Here is a 24,089-nt window from a genome sequence, read left to right as displayed (position 1 = left end):
CTTTCTCGAAGGCTAAACACGTTTTGTGGAAAGCGTGAGCCAGGGCTTGTCAACTCTTCACAGTTTTTTCAAAAGACGTTTTTAGCTTCTATGTTTTGTTTTCCCATTTCAGACCACGTGATGGTACCCCAGAGAACTGTTTTTTTCAAATTTCGTCTAATGCACGTGCATCCACGTGCCCGATGATGTAATGCATAATTAACGAAAAGAAAAAAGGCAAATTCCCTGTAAAACATCACGTGGTCTGAATTGGGAAAACAAAACATACAAGATAAACAGTTGTATTGTGCTCCACAACACGGGAGGGGGGTGCGAGCACACCCGTCGTTTTTCCCTCCCTACGGGCCTGTCAAGACCCCTGACTTGGAGAACTGATACCATCATCTTTTCTAAATTAAATAGAGAAGAGATATTTTTACGTCACGTTGCATTTCTAGATGATGACGAAAACATCACTTCAACCTGTTTCAAACTTCATCGTTCTTATTCAGTTTTATTTAATTTGTCGAATGTTGGTGAAATTTTCTGGGGTCGTATCCGAAAGGACCATATTTAAGGTGACTCGACCCAGTTTTTTTTTTTTTTTTTTTTTTGAGGGGGGGGGGTACCATCCTACTTTGAAGCTCTCTGCTATCCCCACCTTTACTTTTATCGTAAGTCTAACACATAGAATGGATAACATATAGATCAATCTACAATATAACATAAATTTTTTGGCGATCGGAGTAAATGTCACGTGGTTAAAATGCCACGCCCCTTTGAGGTCTGAGTCGAAAATCTGCTGTTGCCGGAATTTTTTCGTGAAAATCTCTCGGCTACACATAGTGCGCATTAGTGCCTTGCGCTGAACAGAGTTTCACCAAAATCGCAAAGACTCAATTCGAGAAATTCAGCGGTTTCCAAATTTAGGTCATAATTTATGCGAAAATGATAAGCAAACTTTACACGGATTATATCTAATAAACTATGAGATTCATCTCTATATTTTGGTTATCGTTATAACAGATGGGTCCTTGCAAGTCAGCAAAACAATTTAGGGCCTTGTAAATGCGCGCGATTTCGAGCAAAACAAATATATATAGAAATTATAGTTTTCGCTATTTGTTGACGTTTGTCAGCGTTTAAGAGTCAATCTCAGGAAAAAAGCATTTTCTTAAAAATTCGTAGTTTTTTTTCCTTCAAATTTTTTCAGGGCCACAATTGATTAACTAACTACCCGGATTCTGAATTTCATGGTCATTGAAAAACTGTGGCATTATCTTCTATAAGCCCAAACTTGAGTAAACATTGAAGATTTTTAGCGTTTTGGCTGAGTTTGTGCTTTGGAAGTTGTCTATTGTTTCTAGTCTGTCATGATACAGCATTCTTGTTCAGCATGTGAGAAGGACACTTAAACGCTGACAAACGTCAACAAATAGCGAAAACTATAATTTCTACATGTTTGCTTTGCTCGAAATCGCGCGCATTTACAAGGCCCTAAAGCGTTTTGCTGACTTGCAAGGACCCATCTGTTATAAGGATGCCCAAAATACAGAGATGAATCTCATAGTTTATTAGATATAATCCGTGTAAAGTTTGCTTATCATTTTCGCATAAATTATGACCTAAATTTGGAAACCGCTGAATTTCTCGAATTGAGTCTTTGCGATTTTGGTGAAACTCTGTTCAGCGCAAGGCACTAATGCGCACTACGTGTAGCCGAGAGATTTTCACGAAAAAATGCCGGCAACAGCAGATTTTCGATTCAGACCTCAAAGGGGCGTGGCATTTTAACCACGTGACATTTACTCCGATCGCCAAACATTTTATGTTATATTGTAGATTGATCTATATGTTATCCATTCTATGTGTTAGACTTACGATAAAAGTAAAGGTGGGGATACCAGAGAGCTTCAAAGTAGGATGGTACCCTCCCAAAAAAAACTGGGTCGAGTCACCTTAAATTAAGAGAAAGAAAAAGAAAATTTTTGTGTTGTGTTCACCTACTCCGTAAAGCGGGTGCGTAAAATTAGGAAGTTTCTTGCGGCAGAACTGCAACGACGGCTCAGACTCATACCCAGTCGCTAATTAAGTGTTTTTTTGGGGTGAGAGAAGGTTGGATTGTCGCTATTTCTCCTTCTTCCCTTCCCATGAAACCTCGCGCGCGCCTCAACCTCATCCCCAATCTTCTTTCACCCCAAAAAACACTTAAATAGCGACTGGGTACGAGTCTGACGACGGCTAAGAAATGCACTAGTGCTGTAGCGTGCAAAGTTGTTGTTTTGCTGATATAAACCTACTGCTTTTTTGCTGTTGTCGTTGCCGTCGCTGTCGTCGTTGCTTAAGCTCCCTATTGTTGTGATACAGAAATTGTGCTTCCATGGTAACTTGACGTCTCACTTCTCCTCATACATACAAATATATTTTATTTGGAGTCTTACGCAATAAATAGCATATCAACTATTTCCAAATACTAAAATTACAAACAACAAAAATTCCTTAGCCTGCGTAGCAGGCGCTAGGTAATAAATGGGCGCGTTTTTTCTTTGCGCCCATTTATTACCTAGCGCCTGCTACGCAGGCTAAAAATTCCTAACAATATATGACTAATAAGTTATTAATTAATCAAGTCCTAGAGTATTTACTTTTTACCGCCTTCTCCTCTCCTTCAGTTCAAAGCATTCGAATACATGTTTTGCTATTAGTTTTTGTATTTTAGCATTTCCGCTAGGGGGGTTTTAGAAACATGAATATTTTGTTAGGTGATCTTCTGCTTATTTTTCTTCTATATTCTTTTTCCAAATAACCTAGTAACGAACATTTTTTTCCTGGTATTTAGAAAACGGTATTCGTCCTCCATTTCTATTTTACAAATTCGACAAATTCTTTCTGCAGGTTTCTTAAACGGTCTCGAATAACATCCTGTCTATATGGCTAATTTGTGGATGCTAAGTCGCAGTTTTGTTAGAGCTATTCTGTGTCGCGTATTGGTGACCCGATGTAGGTAATCTTCACATTTGTAATTGTCTATCGTTTTGAATAACCGGTAGGTTCTCATTTTGCTGCTTGGGTTAGCATCTTTTCTGGTGTCGTTATTTATTTCACTTAGCCATCTTTGTAGTTCGATATCCTTAAGTCGTTGCCTGATCATGTTTACGATTCTTATATCTGCATAGTATGCTTTCATCCAGAGTTCTCCCAATCCTATCTGTTCCAATAAGCTTTTGACTTTTTTGCTCCGCTTTATTATCATTCCATTTAATGTCATTGTATGCTATTTGGGATAATTTGTTTTCATTTTTGGTTAAGGTTAACCAGAACTTAAAGATCCTACATTGGGCTTCAATTCTTATTGGAAACCTTCCTGTCTCAGCTCTGTCCGCATTGTTTTGCAGTATTTATTAACTCCCAGCAACCACTTCAGGAATATATTTTTAACTAATTCTGCGGGATCCTTTTTCCCCTTCTCTATAAGCCTTTCAAATAAGCGTCCCCCCCCCCCCGCCCCAACAAATGGGCTTTAAAAGAAATAAGCCCCCCGGGGGGGGGGGGGGGTCTTAATAGAGGATTTACGGTAAGCAGCATTCGTTTGGACTTCCGCTACGAATAAATGTAATCCATAGAGCGTAATCTTACCATGCACTCGTTTCTGAGCATACGCGTTTTGACCTTCCACTGAGGTGAAACTTAAGAAAAGCATCAGCGTTGGAGCAAGAGCATTTTGACCGTCGACCAGAAGCCTGAAACTCGCACGCCGGCAGCATACAAAAGTGTTAACAATTTTTTACGTTATCGATCAAAGCAAGATAAGATAAATTTTACCAATTGAAGATTAAAGAAAATTTATTACAAGAATTCGTTACTTCTTTTGATTGCTCCTACAGATGAGGGAAATTGTTTAAAATTTTGAAAATGAAACTACGGCTTAGAATAAATTAGTATTCAGAGCGGCTAAAAAAAGTGAATTTCGACTCAAATATCTGAAAGGGCAGAGCCTATTGATCCATTTCCTTCTCGGTATTGTGTCGTATCTACCATTTTTAAAAGGTTCAATCATCAATTCCTAATTGCCAGAGCGTAGTTTAACTAACTAATAGCTTTACATATAAATAATTTTCCCCGAATAATGTTAAGATCTCCGCGATCAAGCGTTTACCGTTACTGGTGGCCACCTTGGTTTCCAATGTGTCAAGGGGGGCGGGCGTCGGGGTTTGTGGCGGTAAGGGGAGGGTAGCTGCTTGCAATGCAAGCTCTCCGGGAGAGCTTGCTGGCAGGCTAAGGAAAGGGAGACGAGAAAAGCAAGATTTGATACTCATCCCAGAGTAGAATCGGTACATCTGAAACCAAGATGGCCGCTGGTAACTATTTAAGTGCTCGATTCCGACGATCTTACGGGAGAATAGGGGACTGTAAATAGTCTATTTTCTTCGTAAAATCTTAGTAATAAGAGCGTGTAAATTCATTCTTAAATGTGCGGTAAAATTCTTGAGTCTTGGAGAGTACTGCGGAAAATATGCGGCTTGATGTTTAAAGAGCGGGATGAAAATTGTCCCCATAAGACTGGAGTAAAAGCCACTTTTGCCCGAGGAATGAAAAATCTGACAACATTATCGACTACGCTATCGTACTTTGAAAATTTAGTGTGTAATTAAGAAGTTTCTGATTCATACTCTCCAGGAAACAAACGTTGTGTGATCAGAGAAACTGTGACAGATCCAAATTGTATCACTATCAAAGTTGATTGCACATATATGATTTAGGTTTAAGTACCAACAGGTGTTCGAAGCTTCCTTGTTCTGTCCTAAGCAGCTAGAATTAAGTATTAAAGTGCATTAGTAAGTAAGCAATGATTAAGGAATTTTGGTCGTATTTAAGTCAATATTTTAAAGTATTCGGTCTTAAAAAACAGCGTTATACTGGACTGTGATTACAACTGACTACTCATTAGCAAATCAGATCTTGTCCGGTCTCTATCCGTATTTTTGAAAATAAACAGATCTTTCCAAGCTTTCTTAAAGTCGTGCTTGCCGAAAATGTACAAGCACGGATTTAAAACTGGTGACACAAACCGAGAATACGCGATCATGTACACGGCCCAGTCAGGTAGATAGAAGGCGCCAACCGCTTGCTGATATCTTAACAGAAAAAACGGTAGCCAACATGCAACGTGCGTTATGAACATCACAAGGAAAACGGTAACGGCTTTGCCTTCTCGCTTATTCCATCGCCGGTGTTCTTGCAAATCCGCCGGCACGTTTAAAATTTGTTGACGATTCTGTCGCCGTACTTCGCGAAGCGTCATGAGATAAGTAAATGCCATGAACCCCGTGGGTGCAAACAGATATACTACAAGGCTTGCTATACAATAAGCTACTTCCTTGTTTAAATGTTCTTCAGGAATACTCTCGTTGGGATCGTAGTCTGTAGGCTGTATCCACCATAACTGAAGCAGTGACAACAGGAATGAGAAGGTCCAGACAAACCCCAGAGTGATATAGCAGCGACGCTTGGTAATGATCTGAGAATATCGCAGAGCAAACATAATAGCTATGAAGCGATCAGCAGTGACAGCCATGATATGCGACATGGTCAGAAAGGAGGTAAACATCCACACGTAAATAGTGGAAAAACAAACTCCGTGCTCCATAAAAATGTTACATGTGATAACTAGAGGTAGGCCGATGAGGCCTTCTAGGAGATCACTGGCTGCCAGGCCTATCAGGAAATTATTAGTTGTTGTCCTTAATGACCGCTTTTTTGCCACAAGGATGAAAACCATGGTGTTTAAGACAACAATAAGGAAAGCCAAGAAAATCCCAATAAGGTCAACTTCTGCGCTAAAATGAGGTGTGTAACAGCTTTCGTCGTCACTTTCATAGCAGTTTTTTCCTGTTTTTTCAGTCTCGTTTAGTTCTGTTTCACCGGTTTGGTTCCGCCGTAAACACATTGCGTTTTCAAGACACATGGTTGCAATATTCTATGAAAGACAAGTGCAGGTTAGAAGTAAGCTGTGACGAGAACTGTTCGTCGTGCTTTCTGTCTTATATAAAATTGTTTACATTATACTGAGACAAACTTAAAAGGGCAAGTGACACATGCGTGACCAACCCACGGCCTGGCATGGCCAGTACCTACCTACTTGCCTACCTGCGTTTAGGTACTGGCCAGGCCGTGGGTTGGTGTACGTGTGTCACTTGCTTTTAAGTTTGTCTTATTGAATTTAATGGCTCAAAGATCGACAGAAATGTTGATCTGCCTTCCCAGTGCAATACGATGATGTCACATCGTACAGCGCATGCCCTGCAAGGGAGTCTGTCTTATTTCCCTTCCCTTCCCAGACTGTTGGTTCCATATTGGAAGTGAAGTGCGGCCCCATGTATAAAGATCAAGGGGTCGGAACGGTAGTAAATAATGTCGTTCGGCCATTGCACCGACCATTTCACTACCGGGTCCGTGGCTGGGGGCGCCTGAAAAACAAAAAAAAAATCTATTGTATCTATTGTAGCCTGCAAGGTTGTAACGAGACAAAAAAGTACACAGCGAGGTCGAACTGGCTGTGAATATATATAGAAGAGAAAGTGTAGCTTCTTTAGCCCTGAAAGCTGGCTGTCAAAACATTCAATTTGATATTTTGAAAGCCGATTTTGTGAAAAGGAACAAATGCGCTAGTCTCGGGACGTGCAGTCGACTCCCGATAACTCGAACCTTCAAGGGAAATCGGAAAAAGGTTCGAGTTATCGGGAGTTCGAAGAAAATAGCCGAGAGTAAGGTAAAAAACAGTTTTTACTGCACAGTGAACATTTTAATCACATTTAATTGTAGAAATGTTAAGTAAAAATTAAAAGCTACTTCTAGATTATAATCAGAATGTAACGTAACAAAACATAGCCTAAATAGAGCATGCGTTTTACTGTTTTGAGAAGAAAGCTGCTTCACGTTAGCCTGTGACAATCAACATCAGCCTCCACTAGTAAACTATACTCCTACAACACGTCAATAGGAAATCTAAAATTCAATGTTTCGGACGCCAGTAGACAGCTTTTTTCCCAACTTTTTAAGGGCTCAAAACATGGTTCGAGTTGTTGAGGGTAACGAATTATATAGAAAATGACCTGAGGGGAAACGAAAATTGGTTCGAGTTAGCGGATCCGGAGTTCGAGTTATCGAGGGTTCGAGTTACCGAGGGTAAAATTACAGTGAATGTATGACGGAAATCCAGGGGAAACCGATTTTGGTTCGAGTTAGCGCGAGGTTCGAGTTAGCGAGGGTTCGAGTTATCGGGAGTCGACTGTACTTTTGAGATCTCCATTCGCAGGTCTTCCAAAGATACGCGTTGAAGCTTTTACTGACAAACAAATTCAAACAGTTTCAATAATAGCAAAAAAACCGACAGCAGCTAGTATATATCTGTTGAGTGAAAATCAACGGCAGCGGAAGTGGAACGAGTAATTGCAGAAAATAAATACATATATAAAAGATGAATGCAGCCCGGGGATGTGTGAACAAACCAGTGCAAAAGTTAATTACAAAATACGTATTCGACTGCTATGAGAAAAGAAGATCATTAATTGTTTAGGTTAACATTGATTATAGTTCCACTAGTGTGCAATTTGTGATATAATTTTAAATTATTTGGATAAAGTCGACATACATAGGACTGTATAAGACTCCAAATAAAACATTGTCATTGTCATTGTCATTGTCATTGTGTGTGGGGGAGGGGGGGGGGGCGGAAACAACGGAAACCAGGCCTGACCGGAAACTATCGTCGGACTAGCTGGCAAAGTGGGCGGAATGACCTTTTGAAAACAAATCTCATAGGCGTTCCCTCCTCTCTCCCCCTCCCTCTTTTCCTCCTTATTATTATATTTTCTCGCTCTCTTCCTTCGCGCCGCACTCCACTATCCAAACGCCTGGAACAGGTTACATTTTACTTTGCTGGACCTCTCTCCTCTGTAGAGGCCTCTTTGTATCGTAGGGAGGGCTGGAGAGATGGAAAAAGAAAGCGCGCGAGGGACGATGGGAAGGGGAAAGGGGAAAAAGCGTAGTTCCCCGCGCGCTTTCTATTTTTCGATTATTGCTATTTTTATTGGGATACCCAGAGGGAGCCTCTGTTGAGCAGAGAGTCGCTGGATTGGATGCTACGCGGCGGGGACTGGGAACTGGTAAAACAGTGTAACATACTAACAAATTTCCAAACAAACTCTCCGACAAATCGAGTTCTCAGACGCTTTCAAGACAAAAATAGGTAGCTGCCCTTGCGGGAAGCAAAAATACCATACATATTCGATTAATATTGGTTATTATTTCTTTACTGCCCCATCTGCATCTCGTCGACTGACCCATTTTCAGACGTTATGCTGTGAGACATCTTCAAAGGAACACCAGAAAGTTTGTTTATTGACTACTAAGCATGACTAAGAGACTTCCCTAAAAACTGATTTTTTTTTAAAATAGTCTTTCTTTGAATACACTTTCAATGCACAGTTATAAGAGGGTCTGAATGGGGGGGTCCACTTGTCGGTTGTCGGTTAAAATTCAGTTACTTTGTCGGTAGTCGGTTAAAATTTTCGATCTTTGTCGGTAGTCGGTTAAACTTTTTGATTTTTGTCGGTTGTCGGAAAATCTCAGTTTATAAGTAAAAACGCTTGTTAATTATTAATAATTTTTATGTATTTCACCCAGTTTCAAGACTTTGATCCCTAAGGAAGAGTAAAACTTGTGAGAATGCATCATTTGATTGCACTTAAGCTTCATTAACTCTTGGTTGTTTATGCAACATGATTGTTTATACCACCATTGTTTGCCAAATGAATATCATGAGTACTGATAAAATCACCAAACCTTTTATTGTAAATGCGAACTTGGTTTCCCGGTCGACTATAGAGCACAGTAAAAAGTAATTAATTAATTAATGGACTCCAGCCTTTTGGATAATTAAATTATTCTTACTGAAAAACTTCAAGGGGTGACAGGCTGCACATCTATACCTTTAATTTTTTTTAGCTCTAACAAGCATTTCCTTTGCCATAATTTTCCTTTCTCAAAGAAATAACACTTTAACCATCGGACGTACAAAGGGTGGGAGGGGGTGGTGGATGCCACCCCCTTAGGTTTTTCTCGGATTTTCCCAAGAGGATAAAACATCAGCACCCGACGTTTTCAGTAGATGTTCGTTTATCCCTTGCACCCATTTTGAGACACGTTCAGTGATGATCAGTTTCTATGGTTACGAGGTATGACGTAATAAGTAGCAGGTGTTCAAACCATTTTGAGTGAAAATGTATTTTTTTCAACTTTTTTCAAAAATAAAAGTAAATCTTGTGGCTAAAATCATGCAATGAGTTATTTATGTGTTATTATTCACGTCAAGCAATTACCATTTCTCGCTGTTTTAACCCGATTTCTAATTCTTGGTAAAATCCAAGATGGCGGACAAGATGGCGACCATTGGTCACGTCATAGTCCTCCAGCAGCGCCATCATTCATAAAATATACCTCATCTTGTTAAGAAGATCAAAGTCTTTCCAGTGAAGGCAAAGTCGCTTCGAAATACTGCAACATGTCAAAAATTCTGGAGAGAGGTTCCATCTACCCTCCTCTTGTACCATGGTGGGGGGTATGATTTTGCGTGTACGTCCGAGGGTTAAGTGGTTCTTTTAAAATTTGGCAAGGTAGTTGTTGGTTTTGTATGAGATTATACACTTTTTCATTAAAGCTTTTTTTATAATAGACACTAAGGGCTTGTATTGTGTCACGAAAGGCAATATTTCTTTTTCTTCCTCGTTGTTTTGTTTCAGGGGCGTTGCTTTCCTTCTGTGAATTTTACTTCTAATAGCAGGAGCCCATCAAATGGAGCCTCCATCTCCATTAATTTCTTGAGTCAACCCTTTCCCGAGTAGATTTATAAATAGAACGGCTTGTTTCCCGCGAAAAGTGTCATATTTCCGTGAGTCTCGTATGTCACCGTGAAAAAAATGAAGTTGGATGAAGTCGAACTCATAAGCCCGTCCTTCGACCGTTTTCCTTTTTTACTATACGTCCATTTTTACAATTTTACAGCTGCTGGGATCTGGGTATCATGAAATAAAAGTTAATGAATTACCCGACTGAGACTGAGCATGAAGCGATGGGACAAAGACAGCGAACTGAGGGTCACGGAAAGGTTATCTTTGCGAGTGCTTTTTTTTTTTTTTGCCGCTTTACATCCCACATTTAAGCGTGCACCTTGAAAAGAGTCGATGATTAAGCGTTCTGTGGACGGTTTGGAACTTTTCGTTGATCAGCGCCGAAAAAGTGCCAGGGTCATTTGATTTTTGTCATCACCGTGGAGTGGATTTCGCCAGTTAAGCACCGCATGCAAAAGCGATCTAAGTAGCAACTAACGAGGGATGCTTCAGTTCCGAAATTTGAGAAATTGTAGTCTTCCTTCACAACTGACTTGTATCACCATGAGAATTGCCTGATAAAACTGGCACTTGAAAAGCTGAACAGAAGACAACAGTTGCTCGACCTTGAATAATTGCTAACGGAGGAATTTGTGACATCGCGCTCCAGTCCAAAGACCCACTTATCTCAAGAAAAACAAAATGGATTGTATCTGCGCCAAAAGAATTATGACTGACTAACAGGACAATTCTCAACAGTTAATGCAGAAGTTTAGGCTTAAGTCTTTCCTCCGAATTCGCATCTGTGGATCACGTTTTTGCGAGAAAACAATGGCTGGGCCCGGCGTTACCAAACATAGCAGGGAATCATCACACTAGCTGACGAACAAAACAACCACAAGGACTACAAGTATTTTTTTAGATAAACGTATTTCGGGAAAAAAAGAGGCTTGAAAAACTAGAAATTTGATTAATATTGAGTCATTTCAGTCATTTAGCCGAAATAAGAACCTTAACGCTCAAAAAAATTGACTAAAGAAAACGAATCCTGTCAGAACTACAGACTGCAGGTAGTAGTTAATCATTATGCATGTAACAGACCAGCTTCATGGCCTCTAACTGTGAGACAAGCAACCGAAACGAAGATTAACATTGTCAGAGTGTAAAACTCTCCACAGTATAATCTACCCACTAGAAAGAAAAGAAAGAAAATCTTTGAGAGATGGAAACGTTAAAGTCACGTTTCACTAGCTTATGATTGTGTTGGCCTGTCAACACCAAATTTCCTGCTGTTCGATGAAGTACAATAGCAGTGTCATTTCGTTGTTGTGATTGGTTCTTCCCACCGTCGGCGCGCGAAGTCTCCCCTGGGAACCGTTCTAATTATAAATCTACTCGGGAAAGGGTTGACTCCAGGGGCATGTATGGGAGATGGAGGCTCCATTTGATGGGCTCCTGCTAATAGCAATTTTTCTTTCAAAATTGTGTGGCCAGCCTCTGTATGTCCATCAACCGGTTTTTGAAATCTGAAATACTTCCTCATAGGAGTTTGTTCTTAGGGTTCTCAAGGCTTCTTGTTTGTCAAATCCATTTTAACAATTGGTAGGTGATAAGAGGTTAAAATGTATATGCTGGAAGGTTTCCGTTTAAAATGCGTCTTTACGTCGATCAATGATAGCTTTTTCTCATTTTTCGTTGAATGTTGTGCCTTGGGTTACAACTGGGTTTAAAAAAATTGTCTCAGTGTCAGGTACTTCGGCCGTAAATTTCATAGCCAGTACAGCAGTAGGGTGAAGTAGGTTTGATTGTCCCGTGAATTTGAAGAAATCTACCATGTCTGGTTTACTTATGTCCCATAGGGGAAAATATCATGTAGCGTTTTCAAACAGTTGGTTTAAAGACGGTTTTGCTTAAACTTTGTGTTTCAATATATGCGGCCATGAAAATGTTGGAAACGAAACTGCTGTATGTGCTTATCGCGGTACCCTGGTTTTTTACTAATAGTGCTTACCATAAAACTGGAAAGAATTTTCTTTGATGATTAATCTAAGCATTTCTCGTACCAAAACAAGAAACGGTCAGTATTTTCACCTTTGTCTTTTCAATAAAATTTATAAAGTCGGTAGCATCTTTAAGGTTTGTCTTCTGTGATTATGATATTGGTTGTAGTAATGTACCCGTATCAACAAAAGAGGAAGTTCTTTCTGTTAGACCATCTGATGAGTCATAAATTTAAAGAGGTTACTTCCTAACGGCTAGAAAAAAATGCAAAATTCTTTTTTTTCTGAAAACAAATATTGATAATGTCAGCCCATGTCGGTAGTCGGTTAATATTTTTCCTGTCGGTAGTCGGTAATTTTTTACTCGTTTTGTCGGTAGTCAGTACTATTTTTCGCCCTTTGTCACTAGTCGGTTAACCCCATTCACACCCTCTTATAATTCTGCACTGGCACATCTTCACGTTTTGCTATTTTTCACTGTTTTTTTTAGAAAATTAACTTTCCACTTACTGAAAATGATGAAAATTTAATAAACACCCAGCCTCGAACAAGCGCCCACTCTCAAGGTCCAAAAGTTGAATCTAGCGCCCAGGGCGCCTGATTCAATAAATACGGTATATTTCAAGAACATGCGAGAGGGAAGCCTGTGAAACAGCTTTTGATCACGGTGTCATCTTATTATCTAGGGAAGAGGAACCATTTCTCATTATGCAGATGTATTTCTGAATTTAAAAACTGGGTTATGAATAATATTTACATTAGATGTAAAAGGAGGAAACTAGATGGCACTTTAGATCCTCTTTTATTCGGTAATTATACTAAGGAACTAAGGAATTTTAATTTAAAAAATTTTTCCCGATTGCTTCTAAACTACGCGATGGTTATTGAAAACGAAATAGCATGGCATGTAAATGGAATCTTATCGCAATTTCTTATTTAAGAAGAAGATCGTGGACAGTTGTTTTAAAATGTAATTTAAAACAAAGAAAAAAACCCTTTAAAGGCCGAACATTTTAGTTTTATATCAACTCAGACGCCAAGAAAGGCCGACTATGTGTTTTTTGATCAAAATCAATCAAAAGCAGTTTTCTTGAAAAACCTCCCTTTGTTTATTCAAGTGAGACACTGGAAGGGTTGACGTTTTAAAGCGGAAGATAGAAATTTTAGTGGAACTTCCCATTTAACAGTTACTGTTTGTCAAAACTGACCTGCTCTGCATACATCGAGCATTCAAGTAGACTTGATCACGTATTTTATTCTTGCTATGAAACAATGTTTTGAACAAGCGAATGATTTCATTAAATACACTTTTATATCCTCGGGCTCATTGTTTCTGCAACTGCCTTCGCTAAATAAAATTCGGAATTTTTTCGGAAACGAAAGAGTTAGATAGTCCCCCTGATGAATATTCTAATCACAAGACCGCCTCTGTATGTTTTGATCTGTAACCTTCTGTCAACGCAATAGTATGAAAAGGCGTTTTTGTTTAATTCAGCTTTTTAAACAATACGAATCAACAACGATCATCAGTAACAAGTAGTGTTTACAAATAAAATGAATGGTATAGCTTTTTTTTTTTACCCTTTAGAACTGTGATTATGCGTCGCTCTGTAAATCATATTCACATTCATAACGTCAACCACTAAAATTGTCTCCGAGGAAGTTGGTCTATCGAAAGGCAACGGTGCTGTGTAGTGTATATAGCCCAGATAATTCGATTTATTTGGTTAACGATTTTCGACCTTGTCTAACACTTACTGCACAATTCTGTCTAGAAGAGAGTGAAGAAAACCTACTAAACACATTGGAAATACAAAGTAAACACTTGCAATACAAGTAGTGTGAGTTATTGGTTCCCCAGAAAGGAAACGTAGGACGACATTTGCCTCGTACTGTTCTGTTCACTGAAGGTTTTTTCTTTACGCTGCCCTAATGTTATTTCGTTCTCAAAATTTTTAAACCAAGCACTTTATCAGTCTAGATGGGTTGTGTATTTTTGGAAGAAAGATATTTAGAAAAAGTACAACCAACCTGATTTTCCTGATCCCCTTCTGTCACAAAGGAAGGAGTAGCGCAGTTTTCACACTGTATAATGACGGGCATGGTGTGTCTTATATGTCATAAAGGCAGAAATCTTATTGGATGTTAATTCTGCTGTCAAAAGACTGTTTTGTATTCCTAATTTTCTTAAGTGCTTCATTGTGCTTCTGTCAGGACTCACTAAAATATCTATTACATACTTTTTTGAACAGGATATCTATCGGCGTTAATGGCTAAATGCTAGCTAGTGCTTTGTTTTGTACGCAATCTTATTAGCATATCACCTGTTCCCTCAAACCTGTATTCTAAGACACGCCGGCAATATTCCATGCACGCAGACAAAATCAACCTAACATCTAATTTATTGTAAACGGAATAGCATAATTGGCCTAAACAACATTATGTGTACTGGGAATCGATAATACAGTCAATGAAAAGCATTTATAATATAGTGGGTGTTGGATCATTAGAGTAAGCTATGTTATTTCTTTGTTATCATTATTATTTTTGCTCATTCTTCCATTGGAGTTGCTCTTAACAATTTAAATTAGCCACAACAAGTACCGCATACCACCTATTAACAACATATCGGGGCAATCAGAAAATACTTAGAAAGAAGTGTGTTATCGGTTAATTTTTAGCCAATACTTATTCTTACAACAAAAGTAAAAGGAAAACACTCAGATAGCATCAAAAAAACGACTCTGGATTTTACCCATTAATGTAGTCGTACTTACATACTGAGCTTAAGTGAGTTTTTACATTTAAACATGTATCTATAACAAATAAATAAAATACAACTGACAAACGTTTATATCCAACACACCAAACTGAAGCAATCGAAATGGCCAAATACTCATTCCCAGAAAAAAATTAAAAGGAAAACACGCAGATAGCATCAAAAAAAACGACTCTGGGTTTTCCTAATTAATCTAGTCGTACTTACATACTAAGCTTAAGTGAGTTTTTAAATTTAAACACTTACCTATGACAAATAAATAAAATAAAATTGGCACACCAAACTGAAGCAATCGACTTTTACGTGCTGTCTTAACAGCCATCTTATCTCATATTTTCTGTCCTTACTCCATCTTATCGTTTTATTCTATTCATACTGTTTATTTTTTCATTTTCACTGGCGGCGTGATGGTTCGTATCGCACAGTTCGTATGTTATATCTCAAAAAATAGTGAGCTAGGTTGGGCTAAAACCATTAAGGATTAGTTGCATTTTATTGAATTTTCTTTCTTTAATTCTTGACGAAGTGAGTGTTTCTGGTATGAACTGATAATAAAGTTTAATCATCGTAATTCGTAAATCTTTCAGTTCAGGGCTCAAAGTATGTGAAAAGCTAGCGTTAATACGTACGTACGATAGTATGGTCTCTCATGCTGCATACCAAAACAAATCTCGAGAAATCCACCGTGATCTATTTTGATTTTCTAAGTGGGCGTTAACGCTAATTGAAAGCATTTTTATCACTATCTTAAGCATAGAAAAACTTTGTTTTAAGCGTTGACCTTTAGGAGCGTTTTCGTCGTAAAAGGGAAAATTTATCTCCGTGGTACGTCAATGCATTCAACGTTCGTGATCAAAATCCCAAACAATGTGGTTAAACTACTTTCTTCGTATGCGTCCCAGGTCGCACTACAATCAAAAAATCTTTTGTTGGCGTCACTTTTCCGGAGACGGTTAACTGATTACAGCCAGAACAGAAAGATAAGGCCAACATTTACATGTTGCTTGTAGCTAAAACAGACAAAATGGCTCATCCTTTTTTTTTTTACACTAAAGCCATAATCATTATTTTTCTCAGTGTTTTTGAAATACAGTTTACGTAAACAGACGAAACTATGCTCTACGTTTTCTGGAGTTTTTTTAAACTAAACGAAAACATACTCCGTATAAGTAGGAATGCATAAGTAAAAATAGAAAGATATTTTCCGATTTCCTCTTTAGCAATGACTGTAGAAATTGGGAGTGGGGGACGGACGATTACTTCTTTCAACGGAGAGATTTTGTCATATGGAGGAAACTATTAAAACGAAACAAATGAAAAGCCAGTGGTCATGATATAACTCATCTTTAAAGGCAAGGTTTAACATGTCAGAGTTGAAGACGACGTTGAGGTAGATTCTGTTCATCATCTGGTTGAGGAACTCACTAACGGCCGTGAAAAAGCTCTTAAATTGCTATCAGCCTGGAAAGACATTAAATCAGCGAACGTCATTGATGAGGGTAGATACGAAAAAGAACGATTTTCGGATATCTCTACAAAACAGCATGAGATTCTAGTACAAGATATCCTGAGTAAAGAGATAAATCTCAATGATGAATTTAGATGAAAACGCGAAAATTCCACAAAAATAAACAATACATATGCATTCTAATGCACGTGAAAAAGAAGAAACTTAAACAAATACTTTTAAGGTCTCTTGAAGACCTTTTGATTGAATAACAAGTTCTAAAAGGGGTACACAAACAACCCACTGCAAACACATTCAAATGGTCCATGCTTAGATCCCCCCGGTCTTAGATTATGTCACTATGACGCAAGATCGTGCATGCACTGATCATCCCTTATATGGACAAATGTGGCCATAAACTCGTCATTACTTGACATTTGTTTTTTGCATGCAATGTACACGTTTCTATCTGCCAATCAGAGGAGGCCTTATTTCGATAAGCCTCGCCAGAGGAAAGTGGTCTTTTGGTGTTCACCAAAAAGAACGCAGTGTCTGAAATCGAGCATGCACACCTCTCCATTTTGGCCTGCTTAACCCCTCCCCTCCCCGTTTTGCATCTGTTACTCAGGGTAATTCGTCGATCGATCGGCTCCTGATGTGAAACGTTAACTTTTTTCCTGACCCACAACCGAATACTTTGCTAAACAGGCTAAAGTGATCAATAGGCCATTTTACAGTTCTGGGCTTAGTATCCTTGCCTTTGAATGAACGTGAGGCTGAGGGTGACCTTGTTTTTATACAAACCTCCTTCTTTTTTTTATGGAAATTATGCTTTAAAAATACTAGTTAGCATAAGAACAAGATTTACATGACAAAGCAGGAAGGGTTGTATCAAAACAAGGTAAACTCCAGCTTTGCTTCCACCTGTAACTGTAACTGAATGGGCTATATTGACAATCCACAAATCCATCTAACAAGCCGCTAGGCCCAGCTCAGGATGCCGCTAGGCTATTCACCTGATAAAACACTTACTATTGACAAGTAATTAGGAAACTCATTATATTATCCACTGGACTGAAGACTGCAATGGAAGAGGTAAGCCCTTTTAGAAGTTACCTTAAAATTTTACTTTTTACTTTTATATCTACTGAGATATCAACAAAATTAGTTTGTCAGTAAAATGCACAAACTATTAAAATAAGAATCTGGTTCAAACTTAAGGCCGAAACAGGTTATTATGTAAAAGGGGTCTTACTGGAAATCATAGGCTAACAGGTTCTTACAAATAAGGCTTTCACGTGTAAGTTAAACAGTATATCAAAATCGACAAACAAAGTGACAAACGGGTGATAAACGTAACTAATGACGGGGATCCTTACTTACTTTTTGGTCGTCAATTTTGTTAACAGTCTTGGATCGGGTCTCCAAAACCAATCAACACGACAAAAAAATTAAGGTTATTTAGGTAGCTTGCGCGATCAAGGGTGTTCCGGGCCAAAGTCGGTACCCCAGTACCGCCTGATCAACTCGTGCACGCACTATACAAACTTGGGCTCAGTAGTCAGCCCGGGATTGGGGAGGTTACTTGGGTTGAGTTTTGCTGGGTATGTGCCGCTGACCTCTCAGAACCCATACCCCATTCTAGTCTATTCTGTGGCCGTATTATAGACCCTTTCAACTAGAACATCCTAAAATGAACCACCACATTTTTGTTAAACGTAATGTGGTGTAATTACAGGTTAACGCACTCAACGAGTGAATTATCGGGATTTACCTGCACGAGTTCACTAACAATGAAAGAGAAATTTCATCACCGCACGAGGCTTTGCCGACTGCGGTATTGAAAATTTCGAGTACAGGTAAATCCCGATAATTGCCTCCGTAGGGATTTCGCCCAGAAGGCGAAATCCCGAGGAGGCACTCTAGTAACTCTCGCGTATATTAAGGAAAGTACTTACAGTTGAAATATACAGTCATACAGTCAATATAGAATAAAATCTCAATTTGCTTGAACAGGGGCCGCGAGTAATCGGTAGGTATAATGATGACGTTTCTATTGTTTGCGCCCGCAAGTACGAAATGGTTAGGATGACGTAAAGACAGAAAATCCCGAAGGGACCGCTCAGGTAGATTTTGTGACATTTATTGCGCAGTCATACTTCGATACTCTTTTGCGTTACGCAGTGACATTCTGTGGAGTAGTTGTTTTGAAAGTTATGGACCAAAAGACACCCGTTTAGCGCAGATGAGGTTATAAGGTACGTTTAACTGTGTATATATAAACACTTGGAGAGTTTGCCAGACACGAGTTCACAAATCTTTGATTTATATTGGAAACCTTGCCAGACACTCTTTCTCTCTCTTTGACCAGAATAAGACTCAGCCCCAAACAAGCAAGACGAGTACACAACGGCTAGCTTATCACTAGCAGAACGATGGACGATTACAGAAATTCGCCGACAATCAAATTCTGTGCTGACTTATTCCCTGCTCACAGATGTCCTTCCGTTATAAAGTTTCAAATATGACTAGAATGCGCAAGCGTGAATCGACCAAACGTCCTTTTAATTTCTAAGGCTTACTTTCCGGCCAATAAAATGAACTGAAGGTAAAAAGGGAAAGAGAAATAGCGAAAAATTCAACTTCTAATTAAATCTTTTCTTATGGTTTACGTAGAATAAACTATTCTCGAAACTGAGAATGTTTGATCTGCAAAGCTGCGCAAATCGAGCTGAAACTGTGCATGGAACCTTGCGTTTCCTGTATTTATCTCACCTATTGTATGGAATATGTGTGAAAATCTTCATTATGAATTCGTATATTTCAAAGAGCTACACAACGAGCAAGAATACTGTTGACCGAAAATATACAGAACGTGGGCAGCTTTAGTGTCAACTATTACTAGTTCACGAGCAATGAGTGCATTAACATTTTTATTATTCAAATTGAATACACTGCACAAAGCTGGCAAAACTGTTGACAACACGCAAAACGTACGCAAAAGCACCTCAACTGGCTTGAATGGAAAATTTAAAATTCGCAACCTTACCTTTCAAAACAGATATTCCCCAACCAGTTGCTTTCCAGTTACTTTGAGTCAGCCGAAGCCATGGTGTAATTACAGCAATGACAGTGGTGTGTTGAATTTACACCACAGCTGACCACAGCTATTACACCACGATAATGCTTCAAGCTGGTTTTTCGTCATAGTCCAGTATCACGTGGTACAAATCAGCCAATCAGAAAATCGGAATTCGTACAGTCAATGAACGTTGAATAATAAATCATTTTAAATGCCTACATACCTGAATTTTCTGACCCCCAAAATCCTGAAAATGTGCGGCCCCATTCTAGAAACTCTCGTAAAAATTTAAGCCCATGATAGTCAATCGAGTCGTGAAAATGCGACCCCATCCAGCGGCGCATACCCATTACCCTACTACTAGGAAGTAACCCCAGCCCCCGGGTACCCCAGACAGGTAAGACCGCTCTTTACACAGTTAAACAAACTAAGTGCCATCATCATCGGGGACAAATGCAGTTTTTGGTGGGGATGCAGAGGAGAGTCAGTCACAGAATGGCCATGGCCGGCTTAGATCTTGTAGACAGAAATATTCTTGACATGTCTTCCCATCCTTGTACAGGACGGCTGACAGACATAACATCCCGGGCGCTGAATTACGCTGGATCCTTGATACTGGTGACAATAGCCTGACGAATCTTAATTCTTTTAGTCCAGCATGGCCTTATCAGTGTAAAACCTCATCATCGTGAATACTTGATCACTGATCTTGGGAGACTGAGATACTGACACTCAGGGGGAATCAAAATCCTCATTTTTATCGGGGATTTGCCATGTTAGAGGACAATTTGGAAAAAGGGCTAAAACAAAGTAATACGATCATACAAAAATGCCTCTCAACTAAAAAGTATTAAGGAACAAAAAAATTCCCATCAAATATTTGTTGCTCACACATTCCTAAAAGTAAAGGCCTTCGAAATTCTTGGTCAATCGAACAAATTTCTTTTACGTTCAACCAACAACTTCCCTTTAACGACCCAGTAACTTAAACCATAAACTAAACTAGTAATAGTTGACACTACAGCTGCCCCCGTTCTGTATATTGTCGGTCAATAGTATTCATGCTGGTTGTGTAGCTCTTTGAAAAATACCGATTCGTAATGAAGATTTTCACACATATTCCATACAATAGGTGAGATAAATACAGGAAACGCAAGATTCCATGCACAGTTTCAGCTCGATTTACACAGCTTTGATCAAAACATTCTCAGTTTCGAGAATAGTTTACTCTAAACCATACGAAAAGATTTAATTAGAAGTTGAATTTTTCGCAATTTCTCTTTCACTTTTTACATTCAGTTCATTTTGTTTGCCGGAAAGTACGTTTGATCGATTCACGCTCGCGCATTCTGGTCTTATTTGAAACTTAATACGTAACGCAAGGACATCTGTGAGCAGGGAAAAAGTCAGCACAGAATTTGATTGTCGGCGAATTCATGTAATTGTCCATCAATCTGCTAGTGCTAGCCGTTGTTCACTCGTCTTCCTTGTTTGGGGCTGAGTCTTATTCCGGTCAAAGAGAGAGAAAGAGTGTCTGGCAAGGTTTCCAATATAAATCAGAGATTTGTGAACTCGTGTCTGGCAAACCTCCAAGTGTTTATATATACACAGTTAAACGCACCTTATAACATAATCTGCGCTTAACGAGTGTCTTTTGGTCCATAACTTTCAAAACAACTGCTCGACAGAATGTCACTGCGTAACGCAAAAGAGTATGGAAGTATGACTGCACAATAAATGTCACAAAATCTACCTGAGCGGTCCCTTCGGAATTTTCTGTCTTTACGTCATCCTAACCGTTTCGTACTTGCGGGCGCAAACAATAGGAACGTCATCATTACCTACCGATTCCTCGCGGCCCCTGTTCGAGCAAATCGAGATTTTTTCTAGTATACTGATAGCCTGCGAAGCGCAGACGCATTTCCGGTCGTCGCTTAGCTAGTATACTGACTGTATATTATAGTACTGTCCTTAAAGGAACAGTATCCCGTTACCGCGCATGCACCAAACTTTGATTTTTGGACAGGATGTCGCGAAATCAAAAGATGCGAGGAGAGTAAGAGAATCTTGAAAAATCCGTTTGCATCGCGCTTGGCCGGGTTCAATATGACACTAAAACTTCTCAGGATTATAGATCAATGATATATTGTTCCTGTTAAGTTTCGATTTGGGCAAAATCTGGATTTTTTGGCGTTACTTTTATTGCCGTTGGCCGGAGGACCAAAAGATTGGAAGCACTTTGATGCCGATTGAAGGCTTATTTCTTCTGCTAGCTTCCATACAAGCTCAGATAATTGTGAAAGGAATACGCAGAAATGAAACAGCAACAATAAAGACTGAAAGAAAGAAACCGTTGAGACATTGATGTGACTGAGGAGATCTTGTGGAGGGGAGCTTCGTGAAGCAGAATGTTTTGCAACGACGCGTTAGTAAACTTTTAAATGAATCTCGCTACGGCCGACAAAATCAAACAAACAGGCGCTACATGTTTTGAAAAACTAGTGACATGAAATCATAATATCATTTTTGACTAACCTTTGTGATGATTCATAGCGTTGAGATTGCATTTTTATTTATGTCTTTCAAACGTTTGAGGCTAGAACGCGAGCAAATCAGGCAGATATTACTGGACTTGGAGCGATTGACCTCTGACACGAGTTTCAAATTAGAAAATATGTTTTTAAAGCGAGCGGAACGAGATTTTCGGGTCGAGAGGCGGCCCAGCTAGCGATAAAATCGCGATGAGTCTTCGAACCGCGAGCCAAATTTTTATATAAGACGAAAGACTTCTTCGAAAGTCTAAAATATTACTTGAGAATATAAACAACAAATCTCTGTCGGCGGTGCGGTCCGGAAGGAAATCTTGTCGAGTCAATTTGACAGTTCTATTGTCTTTTGAAGAAAAAAGAGATGACGCTCGCGCGTGCGCATAATCGGGAGTACTAGGGTGCCTCCTCGGGATTTCGCTTCTGGGCGAAATCCCTGCGGGGGCAAAAAGAACAAAAACGTTGACTCTCTTCCACACGACATGCCGACATACATACTTTTGGGGCGGGTGCTGGCTTGCCTGTGAATCGAAACAGTCTTCCTCCACATGCGGGTCAGTAGGTGATTTTGGTGAAAGGATGCACATGAGCATTAATTTCAAACAACGGCTGATAGTTTACCCGGCTGTTGAATTGATTCTGGACATGAAAGGCAACTGTGACATTATCTCCAGCGCGGCGACAGTTTTTTGAGGAGTACCCTTTCCTCATTTATTGACTCTTATTGTTTTTTGAATACCGGTATCTCAGTCCTATTCAGTTTCAAAGCAAAAAAAAATTAGGGCGAAAGACTTGCAAAGAGGGATTGCTTTCTGTTCCATTATGTGGCTGAACTAGTAACAGTTCACAGCAATTAAAACGATTATCTGAAGCGGTGATTTTGCAGCTGGTAGGGAAAAACGATCAGGCGTGCAAGATTTCTCAGTCCAGGCACTAGAGGTCGCAATATCGCGAACGTGACTATCCCACATGGACAATACAAGCGCAAATCAACGCCGGATCCCTATCCTCTCATTGTCATTAAAATAAATAAGATAATCAAAATATGAAAATTTAACGGCGACGGACGTGATTTTCAGCTTCTTGCACTTTTACCGGAGGCACATCATATTCATTACTTCCATTGGAGCAATTGCGGCACAACCCCTTTTTTTTAATTTTTTTTTTTCCTGTTGCATGTTTTTTAATTGTAAGCCATTGTTGTTCAAAGGAAATAGTATCATACATTTTTTCATCATTGGATCGAATTATCCATTGAACCAAAATTTACTATTTAAATATTCCTTATTATTTTTTCCCGTAACAGCAGCTTATTGTTTGATTTCTAATTATTACTGTTCAGTATTCCTCATCCACTTCCGACAAGAGAAATTTCATGCCAAAGGGTTCTTAACAAACACATCAGTAGCCATAGTGCGTAGGACTTTAACATTATAAACTGTTATACTGAATGTTGGTCTGATCTGATTGTTTCTTTAACTCTCTTAACTGCGCTTATCCCCTTCATCAACAGTTTTGAATTTGAAGTCGATTTCGATGTTTTTCGTCTGATACAGGCGGTCAAGTGATGTTGTTTCTCTTGTTTGAAGGGGAAATGACAAAATCTGTCCTGTGAAATGGAAATCATCCAATGAAATACTGATTACATATGTACGTTCCTACTTTTAAAAAGGGCAGCTAATTTTTCCCCACGTTGAAATTAAAAGTGCGCTCAGGCTAGAATTCAGCTCCTCCTTTTTATCAAGTTCAATAAGCTCTATTTTTCTGAATGTTTCAAACGACCACGCATGTCGGCTAACTTGTGCCGCCTTTCTTGCGTGGGGTGATTTTCACGCGTGCTCGCCTTTCGCTCGCTCTACTATCCCTGAGGAAAAATGGGGACTACTCGTAGTCTAGCTAACTTGATCAATCGTTATATATGTTGGGTCCAGGATTTCGTCTCTCTCTACAAATGCATAGCTGTAATTGCAACTGGTATACTAAGAAACTAATATCACTAAAACGGTTCAGGAAAAGAAAAACACTTCTACAATAATTAACTGCCTTACGATTTAAGAGACTTACTCTGAAATGAACTTAGCCTTTAACAGAACTGAATAATGAAGTATAGGATAACAAAAGGGAGCACATATATTCGATAACACTGGTGCGGACCGCGTATAACTGGCTTATGCGGGGTTTTTTGCCGTATAAGTCGCCAAAAATACAGAGAAACAACTAAAAAGCTCACTTAGTTGACGTATTTATTATACAATATATTTATGGTGAGAAATAAAGCAAGTCTTACCTTTAAGAAGCGCACGCGGCCGAGCAAAAATCTGTCAAACACCGTACGTAGACGCCTATTTCTCAGTCGGTCCCTCCGCGGT

The 24,089-nt window shown here is 39.2% G+C and overlaps 1 protein-coding gene across 2 annotated transcripts; it reads right to left on the bottom strand.

Moving 5' to 3' along the window:
* Positions 1-4,659: 4,659 nt before the first annotated feature.
* Positions 4,660-24,089, bottom strand: LOC140947913 (beta-2 adrenergic receptor-like). Of its 2 annotated transcripts, none has more exons than XM_073397139.1 (2): positions 24,008-24,089; positions 4,660-5,956 (listed from the first exon to the last, which is right to left on the bottom strand). In XM_073397139.1, the coding sequence occupies exon 2, from the start codon at positions 5,942-5,944 to the stop codon at positions 4,907-4,909; it is 1,038 nt and encodes a 345-aa protein (XP_073253240.1). In that variant the 5' UTR covers positions 5,945-5,956; positions 24,008-24,089; the 3' UTR covers positions 4,660-4,906. The 2 variants fall into 2 exon arrangements, with proteins under 2 accessions (XP_073253240.1, XP_073253239.1); XM_073397138.1 differs by lacking the exon at positions 24,008-24,089 and adding an exon at positions 13,898-14,719.

This window comes from Porites lutea, chromosome 9 (assembly GCF_958299795.1).
Source record: "Porites lutea chromosome 9, jaPorLute2.1, whole genome shotgun sequence".
Classification (NCBI taxonomy): domain Eukaryota; kingdom Metazoa; phylum Cnidaria; class Anthozoa; order Scleractinia; family Poritidae; genus Porites; species Porites lutea.
This window is presented reverse-complemented; position numbering and strand designations above follow the sequence as displayed.